Source organism: Protopterus annectens, chromosome 9.part0 (assembly GCF_019279795.1).
Source record: "Protopterus annectens isolate FY-2018-M chromosome 9.part0, PAN1.0, whole genome shotgun sequence".
In the NCBI taxonomy this organism is placed as follows: Eukaryota; Metazoa; Chordata; order Ceratodontiformes; family Protopteridae; genus Protopterus; species Protopterus annectens.
Genome location: NC_056743.1, coordinates 881,829,448 through 881,848,038, shown reverse-complemented (window position 1 = coordinate 881,848,038; position 18,591 = coordinate 881,829,448). Strand labels below are relative to the sequence as shown.

Genomic DNA, 18,591 nt, shown 5'->3' with positions numbered 1-18,591 from the left:
TCAAAACACACCAAAGGTTCCTAACTAAGAAAATCACATAATTAAAAAACCTAAGCTACCAGGACAAACTAAAAGTGCCATCCATCTATTTGGTATCATAGACTTCTGAGGGGTGGTCTGTGCCTTGCCACAAATCTTCCCCAATACTTCTAAAAACAGTCATTCTGATAACCCATGACATAGGTAACAGATAAAAGACACAATGAAACAGACTAACAGCTACTTCCAACACCTCACCAGTTATCCTAAATGCCTCTGTCTGTTCTACCTACCTGCATTTACAAACTCATTATTAATAAATGAAATATATGGGTAACCTATTGTCATAAATGTTGCATTGTTTCTCCCTTTTTCCATTTCCACATACACACACACACACACACACACACACACACATACATACATATATATATATATATATATATATATATGGTTTACTATCAAAATTTTGAAAGAGTTTTTGAGAGTAATTATTTACTTGAAAAACATTGTCAAAATTAACATCTTCCAATCAAAATACCGAAACATAAAAATGTCAGCAATTCGATTTTTCAAAGTTACTCAACATCCGGTGACATTCAACATGCGTTTTGCAGGGGGCAAGCCCCCCCTGCACTCCCCACACCCCCTGCTACTTATATATTACAACTCCAAGATTGCACTACAGTGAGGAAAAGGGAAAAGTTCCCAGTCCCCACCAAAGTGCGATCTCCAGTCAAAGTGTCAATCTCACAACAGCAAATGCACACTAGCATTCACTGTTGCAGGTTCGACATATTTCAAATTGCCATTATGAGACTTTGACAAACTGCCTTTCGACATTCAATGTTCGCATGACGGCATTCGAAATTTTGATTGTAAACCAATATATATATATATATATATATATATATATATATATATATATATATGTATTATTTTTTTCTCTCTAAACTTTGCTTACACTTTTTCATTTAGATGCCATCAACCCCAGCACTCCACTATCATACGCATCTGTGAGAACAGGTGCTCTGTTTCTCTCTAACTTTGGCTGCTACTCCTGAATGTGGAGAGTCTTCCTCTCTCATACCTGTTAGCACTCTGTGTATCTAGCCTTTACCCAGTGCAATTCTAAAGAGATATACAGTATTACTTTTCCCTCATTGTGCACTGCTTCATGATTAATACTAATCTATACCTTTTACTGGAACTATACTTTCTGACAATCTCAAAAGCATGTGTTGTACTGTCATCAGAGTTAACTGTTGTCTCCCTAAGATCCTGTAATGTGCCATGTACACGTATGAGTCAAAACCTTCTGAGTGTATTCCTGCATATCCTTTGTAAAAAGGACTTTATTAACTTTGGAGGATCTTGACAGTTTACTAATATGTAATAAATAATAATAACCGACTTTCATAACACTAGATATGAAATGTGAGTTGTATAGCTTTCTTGTCTGAGTGCTTCCACATACTTTTGTCTTCTTGAGAATTACTTTGTACCTGTGTTAGAAGCCCTATGAGATTTTCCCTGTACATGTTCTAATAGTGCTTTTTAGGTGAACTATGTTTGATTCAGTAGATTTAAACCTTAAACTACTAAGTCTTGTTTCATTTAAATCAGAGAGGACCAAAACTGCTAATTTTATGTGTACCTCTTTGCTAGTATGTTTGGTCTTTCTCCTGCAGACACTATAATATCCCCACTCTGCCTTCACATTAAAAGCTTCCCCTGCCTTAAAAACATAATTTCACAGTACTTGTCCAGTAAGCAGGTTAGATCTTTGTACCCCTAAAATCAGTAAATGGTATGTAGGAATAAGTCATCTGTGGTCACAGTCTACACAGCAAGGGAAGGTTTAAAACCCTGATGTCATGATGCAAGCATCAGCATTAATTTGTGCAGCGTTTCTGATCATACCTGTCACTAGAGTATGCCCAGCATATGGCCAGCTTCCATTATATTGTACATCTTTGGGTGGCTTCACTCTCTCCTCCCATGCTCCAATGAGGTCATCACTTCTTAAATACTCATCTGTCCTTCCTGGTAAACCCTCTAGTTACACAAGTCCATTGTCAAGCCCAAGTCACTACTATCACAGATGAAAGTGTAACTTCTAGATTGGCAGACTGCATTCTCTCTGCTTTCAAAGATCCATGCGATCCACTAGCCTAACCTATCAAATGTGAAAAACTAAAGATTCAAACACTGTTGTTATACGCAGGATTCACATCATCACACACTTGCAGACATCAGACTTCCTTGGCTCGTGATTGTTCACTCTAGTCACTCGGCCATAAATAACTAGCCAACCACAGCTCATGCATGTAAAAAGTCCATCACAGAACACAGAGTTACAGCTCACAATGATACAGATTCTAATTAACCATCATATAACAAAGCAATAGCTGTCATACAACACAGCAGTAGTCCCGACAGTCTAAGAGCCACACAGCCATGGGCACAAGCGGCCACTTCTACTGGTGTACAGTTTGGCAGTAATAACTTACTGTTTGCCTGTCTGGTAGTATACCCTTTGTCGCTCTTCATTTTGTCACTTTCAGTATACCGGCCTGCTTCATGTTTCATTATGAAAACTATACATCAACTAAGCCAGAGTCCCTGCTTCTGAGATACAGACTTAATGTCAACACACAGTATGGCAAAAGCAACTAGTTTAACTGTACTTTTCAATTTCACTAATGTACGTCTCCATGAAAGAAAAGATATGCAGGCAAAGTACTTCTCTTTTTCAGAATTTCTATGAACTTTTGAAATAAGAATAAAGTCGTAGGTGCATGGTGGAAGGTAGAGGGACTCACCCCATACCTTTGCAAAGCACCTGTATCATGTGATAGACTGTGCAGTTCCATGAAAGCAGAGTAGCAGTAACAGCTTTTGATTTATTTTGCATTGACCTACAGCTAGTCAGTCTCAGGGCCTATAAACCTACACTGTCATCCACAGTTGTTTCCCAGAAGGAAGTTAAAACATTCTTGTTATATCGTCAGTAAAATAATATGGCTATGTTTCTGTAACATAAAATGTTATTCTCAAAATAAGTAAAACGTGGACATCCATCCATCCACCCATCCATTCAAAAACCCTTTGCACATGGGGTTGGGGTGTCACTTCAACAGTGACAATCATCTAGAGCCAGGTTTATCCCTAAACAATTCTGTGCATCCCACTTATCAGAATGTGCCTGAAAATGAAATATTCTACTCAATGATTCATCCTAAACAAACATTTACAAATGAATATATTCCTTAATTTATACATACCAAACGTTCTATGACACTCCTTATGGTTTGGTACCATTCATTTATGACCACGTCATTGTCTGACTGCAAAAGGAACTCATTACCAGTGACTGTCCTGAGCTGTAAGAAAGACACATGTTAATAAACACATTGTTTGACAGCAAGGAGTATAAGTATGTTCTAAACAATAACACAAATTACACAGCTTCACTTTAAGCTTTAAATTGTTTTTACAGGCCATAACACAATCTTTTCAGTGTACAGTCTAGAAAGCTTGTCTCCTGTCATGTTAGGTAATTACCTCTGAATAAAAAAATGCTAAAAGTATTTTAGATGCTGAATGATTTCTTACAGCAAAACTTTACAATGGAGTACTACTTAACAGAAATATTTTGCATGTTTTAACCTGGCACAGTTTCAATATACCATTTAATGGCTCAACAAAATGATGACACTCTTCTACAACTACAGAAAGCCAAGTCATGCATCTTTAATTATTCATTAGCTTTAAATAATCAAGTTAATCCCACTAAGCAGTGACCAAGAGATATGAGTCCAAGTAAATAATTAATTAGAATATTAACTTGTAATACTGTATTATAGCAACAAAAGGAAAAAAGAAAAAGTTAAATTTAAAATCCAAGTTCATCAAGCGCTTTCATCTCTGTAATCAGAGACTTTATCAAGATAAGGACAGTCAGTAAATGAATTAATTTAAATAACATACAGAGCATCATTAGCCAATCAGAAGATGGTCCTCACTAATATTATTATACAGTACATGAAACATTTAAAGTCACAACCATTCACAATATATTCACAATATTAAACTAATATAGCAGCAATTCATACATATATGAAAAGGTTCCTTTTTATATATAAAAAGCTTCTTAAAAAGTTTTAAAAATATATATAAAACATACATTAATAAACAATTTTATAAATACAAAAATATAAATACACAACAGATAAAATACTACAACTATTAGCCTAATATACCTAAAAAAGACATCCAAACACATTCAATACTGATATCACATTATCTATGCAATGCCTTTAACTTCAAAATGCAAGTAATCGAAAAAGATTCATTTAAGCCAAGTCAATGGGTTGCATTAGTCCTAAGTTGCCATAGGGCTTCTTGTCTTTCAAGATATAGTGACCATGGGCCGCCCTTCGGATCTACTTGTAAGGGTTCAATCCCAGTAAATTTAAAAGAATGAGCTGGTGCTTCATTGCAATGTTTTGCCAGGGCATTAGTGTCCTTCTTTAGTCTGATGTCCCACAAATGTTCATAAATACATTTTTTTAACCTTCTCTCTGTCTTCCCAGTGTAAAAACAGGGACATTTTATACCGAGAGCACAATAAACAACTTTATCTGTATAACAGGAACATGTTTTATTGAAGCTAACCTTCATCCCATTTATACTGAAGGATGATTCTTCCATTATGTAATCACAATAATTACAAGGGAACATTTTTTCATAGAGACCTTCATATGCCTATTACTACTACTTTCAAAAATATTTTAAGACATTGCCCTTTCCTTTAGTCAATGATGGGTTTCTCCCCTACACATTGTCTAATCTCTCTACAAGAAGACACAATGGCCCAATTTTTTAAATAAAATGTCTGTAATTTGTTTACTTGCCAAGTTATAAGTTGTTATGAATGCTGATCGGAAGTTAATTTTTTCTGGACCACTATTATTCTGTACCTCAAAAATTGTATTTGATATATTGCTCTCTTTATTCAGTGAGCCATCCATCTCACTAATCACCCTCACCTGTTCCGACACATTACAATTGTAAGACAAAATGGCCTTAAAAAAGCCTCTTTCCCTTTTATTAACTACTTCCATTAGCTCATTCACCAAATTCACTGGATAGTCCCTTTCCAAAAATATTTCCTTTAGTAATTCACATTCACTTAGAAATGTGCTAAAGCAAGAGACCATCCGGGCAGCCCTAACAAACTGCCCCTTCACTACTGCCCTCTTCTACTTATACGGGTGAGAGCTATCAAAGTGTAAAAAACTGTTGGAATGTTTCCTTCTGAAAGATCTCTGATGTAAACTTTTTGGTGGGTATGTCTTTTATGAGTCTAATATCTAAATAAGAAATCTCTTCCAAACCTATTGTGTGGGTAAATCTTAAAAAGGGTGTTGAACCATTAATATAAGCTAAAATTTCTAAAATTGTATTTTCAGGTCCATCCCAAAAGATAAAAATGTCATCCAAAAATCGCACATGCATCCTGCAGTGGGAATAAAAAAGTGAGTTGAACAAAATTTTTTTCCCACTGCAGCAAGACCATATTAGCATATAGGCCCCCCCCCCACAAGGAGATCCCACAGCCACCCCCACAGTCTGGATGAAAAACTCATTCTTAAAGAAAATACAATTGTTCCTCAATACCAAATCAAATAACTGTTCATATACATTAATACTAGGCTGAGGCACCCCCTTCTGTAATAAATACTCACATAGCCATTCTACCCCAATGTCATGGGGGATCGAAGTATATAGATCTTTAACATCTATAGTAATAAAGACCCCAGTTTCCAAAAATTCCAATTCATTAACTCTCTGTAAAAAATCCCAGGAGTCCCTACACAGGTTTGATTCATCCAACAAAAGTGGCTTTAATTTAATTTCTAAGTACTTGGCCAAAGGGTAAGTAATAGAACCCCAACCATCCACAACTGGACGCATGGGAGGGTCTCGAATACTCTTATGCATTTTGGGTAAACCAAAAATACATGGGGTCCTTGGATGGGACACGGATAAAAAATGTAATTCGTCAATAGAAATTGAGCCCTCAATGAACAGGTCATTAAGCTCATTCCAAATTCTATTATAAGTACCATTCAATTCATTTAAAGACATTTTTCTGTATGAGTCACCATCATCCAACACTTTCCTCATTCGTGTTTCATAATCACTCACATTCATTATTATGATGCCCTCCTTATATCACAATTTTTAACAGGGACAAACGTCAAACCTTTGGCTAATATGTCATAATCATTTACATCAATTTGTAAAGACGAAAAGTTGAACACATTTGATATAGCTCATTCCCTTGTTGATTTAAGACATTTTGTGAGGAAACTGAATTTAAATGTTTTATTTAAATCTCTTGAACACGTGAGTATCCCCTTACATATTTCCAGTACTTACAACCCGCCTGTACACCCACCTTTAATAACTTTTGAAAAGTTATGTGAAATTGATTTTATTAATATACCTATGAATGTTTCAAGTACTAATCTTAGTAAGGGTGAGTTGGATGGTTTGGGTAAATTTAAGATGAATAAGGATATGAGAGTCATCAAACCTGATAAAGGTGGGGGCATAGTAATAGTAACTGTGATGGCCAGCACAAATAAATGAGAATTTTTTTTCTTAAGTATTCCGCTACAGACACTACACCCAGAGGTGTAGTGGTATAAAATCCTGATTAAAGCCCAGTTGACCTAAGTTCGATTATGGGCTTCAGTGCTTGACAGCATATGCAGAGAAGATGAGGGAGCCCACCCTTGTTAGACAGAGTATGATAACATGGCAAATTGAAGCCAAGATGGAAGCTGGATCAGAGAACAATCACTGGGCTGGGAGGGGCAGAATGATGAAAGAGAGGCATGGCTGCCCTAGGCCCAGGGCAGGGATGTCCTCTGTCTATGTGCTATACTGTCTGTCCAGCCTACAAAAGATACATCATCACATAGTCAGAGGGTAAGGCCAGGGAAAAGCCAGGCATGCAGTATGGATGGCACAACAGACACTGCAGACACTGCTCCATCTCCCCTCCAAGACCAACTTTCCCACCCCTTTTTTCACCCTGCTAATGGACTTAGTATTAGTGGATAGCAGCAGGGTACAACTCACTGCCCACCTTCCTTTCTTGACAGTGGGTCCAGAACCAATGTGTAGTACCATGGCTAGAAGTCAGAGCAGTAGGGGCAGTGTCAAGCAACTGTTAGCCAAAGCTACAGCCTGGAACAAAAAAATATGTATTACTGTACTTGCACTCAATAATGCTGTTTTAGAAATGAATGAGAGTTTTAATTCCCTTGTTTAAGCATTTCATTTTTTTTTTACTTCAACCCTCCTCTTCTCTCTTACAATCCATCCCCACATTGATATCCAACTGTTTGCTCCCTCAGCTATCACACCCTTACATCCCTGGAAGATCTCAAATGATGCTTTCCAGGCTACCCAGCTGTAACCCTTCTGTAGGCTGACCCATCTATTTAGGGAGTTGACTCATTTATAGTGTCTAGAAAATAAGAACTCCCATAGGAAGCCTATATGACAGCCAGTCTGAGTCCCTAGATTAAGACAATGGCATCATGACACCCTGCTGCCTCCTTGTCAGTAGCTACATGAGTGTTTCCTAGTTGACACCATAAGTCGCACAGGCATTTTTTTAAGCCTGCCCCCCCCCCACCCCACCCCATCCAGGGTAGGACAGCTTGCTACCAACTGCTTTACTGTATATCCCTTTGTCTGAGTCTACTAGTAATCCAAGTCTATTCCAAAGCTCGGGTCACCAATAGCACAAATGGATGCTTTGCCTCTGAGCCATTGGGCCTACTTTACTTAAGTATTCCATTTTTGGAATAACTATTTTATGTTGTATATATAAAACACAGTTATATCAGATCTAAACAGGTCATATTCAACCTCAGATATATACTCTGAGATTGCAGACTGGTTGCAATGAAGGAAAAAGAGTAGAATTACAACCAAAATGTGACCCTATTCCCATAAGGTTAATAAAGTAGAAGTTCAGTTTGTGAAAGTTGCTTTTCGGTTGTTAATGGAATGAAACATAGCAAATTAAAAGGTAGAACTTACACCTAATTTTGCAAATGTAGCACAAAGAATGTCACCTAATACAGAAGACCACTTTTCAACAAGCTTTTGCCCTTCATGCAGTTGTCTTGAATCCTAGCCTTTCAAACATTCTATTGTCATGAGACTGGCATGTATTCCTCAGTCACTTTAAATTATTTTCTTATTTTATAAATATGCACACAGTGCAGTACATCAAAAAGCAATGCAAGGTAACCAAACTATGACTAGAAACTACAAATGCTTTTGCAAACATTGCTAGTTAGTTTAAGTCCTACTTGATTACCTACACGAAACACATTCTTCTTGCTGGTCATGTCTCTTCGTGACCAGTCCACAATGGCACCACGTAGGTCCACACTGCTCTCTGGCCTACTGCTTCCTGGTTTCTGTGGGAAAGAATGTTGACACTGTTCAGTACTTAATATCTCTGCACTAATAGCAGACATACTATTCTTAAGACATTGATATTCATTTCCCCCAGTAACAGACCAAAGAATTTGCCATCTAAATACAAAAGATGTCAATCTATATGTCTAGAGGGCCTCAAAATAAAATACTTTGCATCAGCTTTTCTTTTAAAGAAATTATTTCCTTTAACAGTTCAAATTATTTAACAAAACTCCTGACTATTGTCCAAGCAATCCAGGTTCGACTAGCTGGAAGGACATCTGATGGAATGCAGGGAGGAATGGTGGTGTGCCCATGCCAGGGTGGGAAATAATTACACAGGCATTCCACTTGACACCCCTGGTGTTGACTGGTGTTTGTATAAATTAAGGTGTAGTCTAAGAGGAGAAAGGGTGGGAGCAAGGCATACTCCCATTGCACATCCACCCCCATGACAAACCACTTAATCAAAGGAGGGAAGTGCAGCTAGGACAACACCACTTCCCTAGGGCACTGTTAGATTCCACATTGGCCTTGTTAAAATTCAGTGTTATTCTGGGGGTAATGGAGGACCAGTAGCTCTGGTGTTAGACATGGGGCACTGAGGATAACTGTCAGAATAAAGCAGAGGTGATATAATTCCTACCTCATACTGATATAGTAAAATAAACTGGCCAACAGACATTTTGTAGCCGCTACGTCCTTCAGGATGACCACAACTTTCCTTTAACTGGGTGGCAAGTTATGAAAGACTAGAGAATTTACAAAAGTGTTAGATACATCAGCATGATAGCTACTGTTAATGTAAGCCTAGGCACAGACTACTCTTTTAAACATACTGTGATGGCCAGCACACCACACATACACAAAGAATTTTTATCAAGGTTCACATTATTGAGGGAGGGGAAACAGAATGTATCATCTGGCATCTATCTTCACTGTTCTCTGAAATTGCTAAACAACACTATTTTTGGTCATTCACACGAGAAAGCCTGTCCACACCTTAACCAGATGGGAAAGGAGATGATGTGTCCCAGTTTAGAACCCTGTATCATCCTCACACTGCATTTGTTAGCAATTTTGATCAACATCATTCAGAAAATACAATATAATGAGAGCAAGTTATACAGCAGCATGTTCTTCTCTTCATAATGAAATTCTTGGGCATCGATACTCACTAAATAAAAGTGTGATAAATTAGCAGTGCCATAGTCCAACAGTATTTCCCTGTATGTGGCAGTATGACTCAGTGGATTACATAAACGTGCTGCCAATGAGTGATAGTCTATGGTAGGAAATCTGAGTCTCACAAACCCCAAATGCATAGTGTAAGTGAAAAGACTCTTAAAACAAGTCACTTAACTTGCCAGGGTTCCTGGGTCACTCCTAAAAAACATATATGTGCACAGTGGGCTTTTCCTGATTACATTCATAAAAAGGCATCCAAAATTCCAAAATGAGAAAAGATATGCAGGTAAGTAATCCAGTGGCTAAGGAGACAGTGATTCAGTACTAAGAGATAGAAAAATCTGCCATGGTGATGACTCCTAAAATGAGTCATATTGTACAGACTATCTGGGGAAATCAATGATATGGTAAAATCAGAAACGTTTATACCTAGCAGCAGGAACTGAGAGGAGGTGATGGTAGAAAACTCCATGTAGTTTCTATCAAACATTATCATGGACCTCATCTAATAATTTGCTGCTAGCATGATCCCTAACATGCATGCATGGGAGCATGAGCAGGAGGATGGGATCCCTTTGGATCTAGTCATGGGGTACTAATCAAAACACAATGACAGAAACAGGGGATTAACTCATTAACCCCGAATACCATCTCATAGCACCTCTGCTTACATCTGAGGTCGCTATGAGAAGATAGGAATTACAAGCTGTTACCCCCGAGTGCCTTCAACAGGCACGATAAACTGCAGTGCAGATTTGTAGTTGACCTTCATGTAAAACATGCTGAAATCATAACTGAAGTTGTAATTTACTTTTTAAAGTTATGATTCAGCTTGTTTTTACATGCTGGTCACATTAAACTTTCAGGTGAAAATACGCGTTTAAAGTTGTTAATAAAGCAAGTGGTGATAGCCTATCGGATTCTTGCAATCCAAGCCACCACTTGCATAACACCTCCACCCCAACCTAATTTCCTTTTGTTTTCCCCATATAAATAGAGGGTCCAGCAGCAGGCATTTCCTTTCTTTTTGCTGATATTTGGAGATTTACCTGCTACTGGAACCCTCTATTTTATTTCTGCACGGATCGCTGTTACAGAGCTACACCGGTTTGTCGGATCCTGGTTCCCAGTTTAATAATTCTTTATTCCTTCTGCTTGGCCCTCGAATGAACAGCTTCTTTTTTTTTTCAGGTAAGCTATTTGATGCCATTCCAGCCATAGGCACTGTTTTTACAATTTTCTGTTGCCTTCAGCTTTATGCAGACTAGCTTATTTCTAAGTTTCAAAGTTATTTAAGTTATTTCTTACTTCGATACTTATGTATTATCGCAACCACATATCTCGGAATGTGGTTTTAATAATACATAACTACCCTCAAATGCATCACTATTTGGTAACTTCAGTCCTTGGATTATCCCAGTGTTTTGCCAGAATACCACATATTTTATGAGGAACAGACCAAAGATACGAGTCAAAATCTGGACATTCTACGAAAATCAGTTTTGTGTGTAACTTTAAGAAACATCCAAACACGGTTTTCATTAGGTGCTTTTCCGGTCTGCCGATGTCAAATTTTCTGTGGTTACCAATTGTGAGCTATAATACTGGGTGTGAAATAACACTGTACAAACTGGGAGTGAGCCAAGTGCCCTAAAACAACACCGCACGTACCTAGTGACCAGTTGCCAGCTCTGTCAGACAACATTTCACAGAAGTGATGCCAGATCTGGAAGAGATAGTACATTCCTCTGTGGTGTAACTTATCATGGGGCGGTAACTGCCAGTAACCAAATTTTAGTAAAGTAGTAAAAACAGACAACATCTCCACAGTTCGTAGAGCTTCTCACTCCCTGTCAGATACTAACAACAAGGAGCAAGTAGATAAACACCCTTGGAATATGCAGGCGATCAAGTGTGTTGTAGTCGGGGACGGGTAATTTATTTTTTTACCTTTACATCTTCCAGAACACTTGGTAAACTAGTGTTTCCTTTAACTCTTGTTATTACCGGCAGTTTGTGATGTTTGTTTATGCGTTGAAGTACGTTGTTTGCAGGACTGAATGTTGTGGTGTTCCTGTCGGGTCTTAACTCTGGATAGCTGGGGTAGCAGTTGACTGGAAGGCTACTCTACTGAAAACGAGACATTTCACATCCCATTCCATGTGGCATTCCCATAGCTGTGGTAGTCAGACTTACACATTTTAAGACTCGTGTCCTGTTTAAAGCTGTAGATTTTTTATAGAGCGTTTGGGCATGTTTTAAAACATGGTATAATGAGTGTAAACCCTCTTCCTGAATATCTTTCATGGAATTGTTTGGTTGTGTTATTCATAGTTTGAATTTGTGTAGCTGTGAACCTAGTACGAAGGTTGCTCTTTCTTTCCTGAGTAGACACTTAAATTATCAGAGAAGTAGACAATGGTGGCTACTTGGTTTTGCAAGTAGAGAAAAGTTTACATATCTTATTAATAGTAGTTTGTAAGTTTAGCATATTTGTGGTAGAGTGAAGAATTGTTAAAGGAAGCCCATACTCAATTTTTGGACAAGTACGTTTCTAGCTATCATTTTGCATTTGTTGGGATGAGGAGATGGGAGCACTTACTTTATCTGTTTAAGGGGTTTGATGATAATATTATCCATGTGGTTTGTTAATGAGAGTATAGTGTCTAATGTGATCCCTAGATATTTCTGCTGTGATACTGCGGGCGGCATATTGCCCGATGTGTCAGTTATTGTTAGGTGCAGAGTTTTGGGAAGTTTTTTTTGGAGGTGCCAAAGACCAGAATGGTTTATTGTCTGGGCTTAATAAGCAGCATATTTTCATTTGTCCATTGACAGATCCTTGTAAAACTAGTTTGGATTTTTTGCTGCTGGGTGCTGGAGTCTCTACTCAATTCCAACAGCAGCAGCACCAGATTATCATCATATGTGACAATATTGACTTGGGATAAGTCTGTGGCAATGTATGAATAAATATAGATCCTTGTGAGGCACCTTTTGTAATGGTATCATGGGTAGACAGTAAGTTGCCTGCTAGTACTTAGAATGTTCTATTTTGTAAATAGCTTTCAAACCATTTTATAGATGGTGAGCAAAAACTGAATGTACTAAGTACATAGTGGAGAAAGTTGTGATTGAGAATTTCAACAACTCTTGTCATATCTCTGTAAAGGTCACCTGTCAGCTTGTAATCATCCATATTGTTAAAAATGACGCTAGTGGTAGAATGCTAATGAAGTTTCTGAATCCGTATTGTATATAACTAAGAAGGGCACATTTATTAATGTGATTGAAAATTTGTTTATAGAGTATTAACTTTTCAGAGATTTTTGTTAAAGGACAAAGATTTGTTAGAGGTCTATAGTCTTCAACATTTTGGTTTTGGAGGTTTGGTAAGTAGTATGAGGACATGTTTGAAGGCTGTTGGAAAGAAAATGGAGATTAATGAGAGGTTAAAGATATGGGTTAATGGTTTAGCAATACGGGCTGCTACCATTTTGAGAAAATATGTATGAAGTTTATTTACCTTACTAATTGCTTTTTGTTCAGGTTAAGAAGAGTTTTTTTAACTTCTTTTGTAGTAAAATGCCTGAAATAGAATGCTGGCCTATATTTTGCTAATGTGTATAACTGAAGAGATTGAGTGAGTTGTTCCTGTTATCAATTATAATTGGAGATGGGTGGTTTTACTTGGTTGAAGGTTTTGGCTAGGTCCTGAATGATTTATATTAGAAAGCATTAATACTAATTTACAAATTACAAATACTGATAGTATCTGCTATTCCTCCAGTTGAAGATTTAACTTCTTTTAGAAAATGTTAAGGACTGGTAGCTAGTAATTCCTATTTATTTCTGAGGTAAGCTGTATTCAGGTAAGCTGTATTGGTAACAATTCTGGTAGTTTTCTTCAGTAGCCATTAGTTTTCTTGAATGTGTTTATTTTGTTGGTTATTGTTTCCACTGCTTCCAATCTAGGATTTTAGTTTTGAACGTCTGTTTAACTCTGATTTTGGACCGTATCTTGTGACTTGCTGTTGCAAGGAGAGAAATGTATTTGTTATGTAATATGGATAATATACTAGTGTTGCCACCTTTAATACTTCTCAAACTCTTAGCGAAAGAAATCTGGACAGAACCAAAAATAATGGGGGGGGGGGGTAAAGATCCAAAAATAGGGACAACATTTAAACATTGTTCTTGTAAACTTGTTGTGTATTGGACTTGCTATTACTGTTTATGTCTCTAATATGAAGTTCATCACTAAATATTAGTTCAAGTTTGGTAAAAATAGTGGCTGTTTTTTGTATGTCATTTTACTGACATGTTTTATGTTATTTACATGTTATATTATTTATTTGTCTTTATATTGGTTTACTGGGGAATCCTCATACTTCTCAAGTGTATGTGATTAATTATGAGTAACGTTCATACCTCTGAACCTCCAGATTTTCGCAGAATGCCAAGAATTTTAACTCATATTTTTGGTTCAGTCCTCATAAAATTTGTGATATTCAGAATTTTTGTGGCAAATCAATGAGGACTGAATTCACTAAATAATTACATACATTTGAGTTTCAGACTTCTCAGCTGGAGCGCCTTCTGTGTGGAGTCTGCATGTCCTCCCCATGGTCGAGTGGCATTCGAAAGACATGCGTAGAATGGGCGTGCCTTCGGTGAAGGTTGGGCGTCGAGCTGGCACCATGGCACTGTAAAAATCTACTGCCAATCATTAGCAGACCAGAGTTCCACTGTGGCGACCCCTAACCGGGAAAAGCCGAAAGAAGAACAACTTCATATCCTCCAAAAAAGTGCAATATTTAAAATTTGTCCCTAGTTTTGGGGGTTTGTCCAGATTTTTTGTGCTAAGAGACTGAGAGGTATGGTAAGGTTCCTCGTTTTGAGTCTTAAAAATTCCTTGCTCCTCACAGTTCCACATTGAAAAGCTTGCTCATTATTGCTAGCTGGTAATGTTACTGTATGCATTGGTAAGTGTATGCATCAAGCATTAAAGTTGAAAAAATAGATCCACGAGGAGTTAATGCCCCTAGTAAAAAGCACAGCAGAATAAAACTAGAAACATGATGAAGCTGTGAAGCGAAAGTGCTAACTGAAGTTCTATGTGCACTCAATTAAACTGATTTTACGTTTTATCTACTTCGAGATCTGTGGACTGGTTTTTGAAACGTCTTTAACCCACGTAACCTGGAACAGAAGTTTTTATGCCCTTCATTGCGTTGCTCCTAGTTATTGTTTCTAGTTTTATTATGCATCAAGCATGTTTTAAGGAAAATGTCCTCCTCCAGTCTAATTATTATCATTCCAGAGTTATGTTTTCTCCCTGTAGATTACTTAAATGGTGTTTAATGTGCAGAGACTTTCACCACCTTTCTTTTCTTTCCTTCATTTCTGTTTCCTTGTCACATATCTTGAAAGTCCTTATAATTTTTCTATTCATTGCTTCTCATTACTTCAGAAAGGAATTAGTCTCATCCTGCATGACTTAGCAAGCTAGACAGCAAATTTTTTTTAGCCACTGCCTTTGCTTTTATATCTTGAGACTGTCTTGCTGAGTTCAGAGAAGTGCTATAAACCAATAATGACTCTTTTCCAAAGTAATAGCTGGCATAGATTTGTATTTATATAAAGAAAACATCATTCCTTTACCTTGTCAGTTGCTTACCTGATAAGGTCTCAACCCATGGAGATCACCTGTCCAGTGCTGAGCTCTGCAGTTACTGCTTTCCATAGCAAATCACTGCCTGTGTGGTTTCTTAGTGTGCACTGGCAGTGATTCTTTTGTTGTGAGGATTTTCTCTTCTCTGTGTTTGTGCAGCTGTGGAGGTCTTATATATACATTTTTGGGGTCTTGTTCCCTACTTGGGGGTGTTGCCAGTGGTTGTAACCCATTGTTTGTGAGTAAATGAATGACAGAAGGAGAAGGAGAGAGAGAGGGAGAAAATGAAAGAGAGATGAAGAAAAAGGATACAAGAGAGAGTGGGAGAATGAGTGAGGGAGGGAGACCATACAAGAGAGAATTAATGACAGAGGTAGACAGAGAGGATGCAAGAGAGGGGAGACTAAGGGGGCGAGTGAGACAGGTTACCAAAGAGAGAATAGATGAAAGAGAATACGATTATGATATGCTGCGGGATAATCACCTTATTTCTAGATACATTTGTCTTTGTGTGTGTTTTTTCCTGTGAGAGGTGATGCAATCACACAAAAGGTTAATGCTTTTATCTTTTGGAATCAAAGTACATAATTATAACCGGAAGTGTTGACAAATCATGTACATACATCCTAACAGTTGTATTAAAATTATAGTTTTGTAAAAAAAAAAAAACTCAATATTTCTGTCTCTCTTGCAGATTGTATTAGTTTACTGATTTTTACCAGGGAGTGTTATGGTAAATTTAATTGTATAGTGTATTCAGTCTTTTCTTTAGATTATTCTGCCTTTACCTGTTGTATATGCCTTTGCATTTACTCGCTAATTCTAGCCATCTCTTTTAGGTAGTTCACTCTGGAAAGACACAAACCATATGTGTTCTGCGTTGTAGTCAGTAAATTTGATTTTCAAACCAGATTTTCACTTGCACATACTACTGAATGGGTCTCTTGGCAAATGCTTCATTTTGGTGCTTGTCTCTACTCGGACATACTACTGAAGGGGGTCACTGTGGGTAATGTTTCAATTTGGTTCTTATGCATACATGGACATACTATGTTTAATTTTGCTGCTTGTGCATACTTGACAGGACTAGCTTTGTAAATTCCACTCAATTTATTTTGTTGTGATAGCAGTGGGTATTTTTTACAGAGATAATTAAGGAAAATGTGGTTTATTTATGCAAATGGCAGCTAACACCTACAGAGGTGTTTCATTTTGGTTCTTGTGCATGCTTCGACATAGTACTCAAGGGGTCATACTGCTAATGTTGCATTCTGTTGTGTGTACATAGTAGGACAGACCGCAGAAGTCTGTATGTTGTACACATGTACAGATATCACAGTTTGTTTAGGACTGAGGTCATGGGAATTATGATTTTTTTTTCATATTTTGGTAAATAACTTGTAGCATGTAATTGTGCCAAGTCATACCTCATTTTGAAGACAGTGTTAATCCTTAAAACATGATATGGTTGGACCGTACCAGGGAGGACGAGACATGGGAGGGTGCAGCATTCTCACATATTTGTGAGCATGAGGTCCAGTACATTGGAGCCTCTAGTTGACATGTTCACTGTTTGGTAAAGGGTGTTTATTTACAAAGTCCAGGAATCCCTGCACCTGTAGATTTAAGGCTGTGTAGGATTCACCATGTATAACGGGGTTGGGTGTTGTGTCTCCAGTAGGTCTAAGTATGCACTGTGAGCTTCTTGGGCCATGGACAGTGACCTATAGCTGGCTAGGATATAGTATGTGAGTTTGTCTATGGTGATCTGCAAGTGGAGGGTTTCAACATGCCATCCAGTTTGACCACCCTAAAGTTATGCTTGTTATGATTGCTATTGATATATGTTGAGACACCTCAACCTTTAGCCCTTGTCTGTGCAACTGCTGGTCTAAAAGTGTGGAAGACACTGAAACATTGCACTGTCTGCCTTTTTAAACCGTGTCTCAATAACTATACACATGTCTATATTCCAACTAATACTAATGGTGTTTTTTCATGTGGAAAAAGCATATGATTCCATTTCTCATACTATGTTATGGCATGTTAACTGTTACAATATTTCTGACATTTTTGGGAGGGGAAACTGGGAACATATGTTTAATAACACTTCTGTTAGACCCATGGTAATGGTTATTTTGGGAAAACAATTAAAATTTGTAGAGGCAGTAAGCAAGGATGGCCACTAAGTAGAAGTTTATTTTGCTTAATTATAAAGCCTGTAAATGAGGATTGCTATTTCTCTAGTTCTCTTCCTTTATGGCGTATTGTTCTATCTGTGTCTATTCTGTGCTTGTTCTGCATGATGTATTTCAAAGACCCCAACCAATGTCTTGATGTTCAACACAACAAGAAACGTCCATGGTTTTCATGGAAATTTTAGGTCTGACCTTTGTTTGTTCTCTGAATGTTGGCATTGCTCAACCAAATATTTCGGATAATATTTCTGCCTTTTTTACTTCTGTATCTTATTGTAACTGGAGGGATGGTTAGGTGAGATAACATGACTTAATACTTTTTGGATTAATTATTAGACAGATCAGCCTGATAAGTTTGATATTTTTGCTTGCCTTATTGCATTTCTGCTTATACTCAGTAGTTGCCTGAGTGAGATAAAGGTTATTACTTGCTGACTACTACCAGCATGAAGGTACCATGCATTTTGGGCATTTTTCTTGGCTTTGTCAGTTATGTGTGGAATTTAGGTGGGAGGAAGGGCTCAGTAATATCTACGTGTTATACTATTTCACTGAATTACTCAGGTCTTCTCCTTAATGATGATAATGAGTCTGTGTGACATAACAGCTGCACAAGGTAATATAATGAATGCCTATTCAACAGGTTCTGTGGAGCAATTATCACCTGAGTCTGAGCACGCTTAGCTTTGCAGTAATAAAATGCACATCATTAGCACATTAGCAATAAGTGCAGTTACAATATATCACTGAGTTGTTATCACTTTTTAGAACAAATTCTCAGCAGCTGTCACTCTTATTCACATAAGCAGAAGTCGTTATCACATTGATGAATACACCAGCCAGCTTTGGGTTTTTCTCCACTTTGAGTCATTGCAAGCCACCCCTCCACACCAGTTTATTTCTTTCATTTTTACAGTTCTGAAGGATAAGCCTGTTTTCATTGAGAGACTGTATTGCTTGGTTTAGCAAATGTCTAATACTGTCTGTGCTATTAAATTTGAAATATTACTTTTACATGTAATCTAACTACCTATA

General features: G+C 37.5%; 1 protein-coding gene across 5 annotated transcripts in view; it reads right to left on the bottom strand.

The window, feature by feature from the left end:
• Positions 1 to 18,591, bottom strand: part of ARHGAP9 (Rho GTPase activating protein 9) — a 1,328,608-nt gene that overhangs the window by 232,739 nt on the left and 1,077,278 nt on the right. For all 5 annotated transcript variants that reach the window (XM_044083613.1, XM_044083614.1, XM_044083615.1 and 2 more), the window contains 2 exons: positions 8,397 to 8,495; positions 3,267 to 3,365 (listed from right to left, as the gene is read on the bottom strand). In XM_044083613.1, coding sequence (XP_043939548.1) covers positions 3,267 to 3,365; positions 8,397 to 8,495 — 198 coding nt within the window. The remainder of the gene's footprint in view (positions 1 to 3,266; positions 3,366 to 8,396; positions 8,496 to 18,591) is intronic.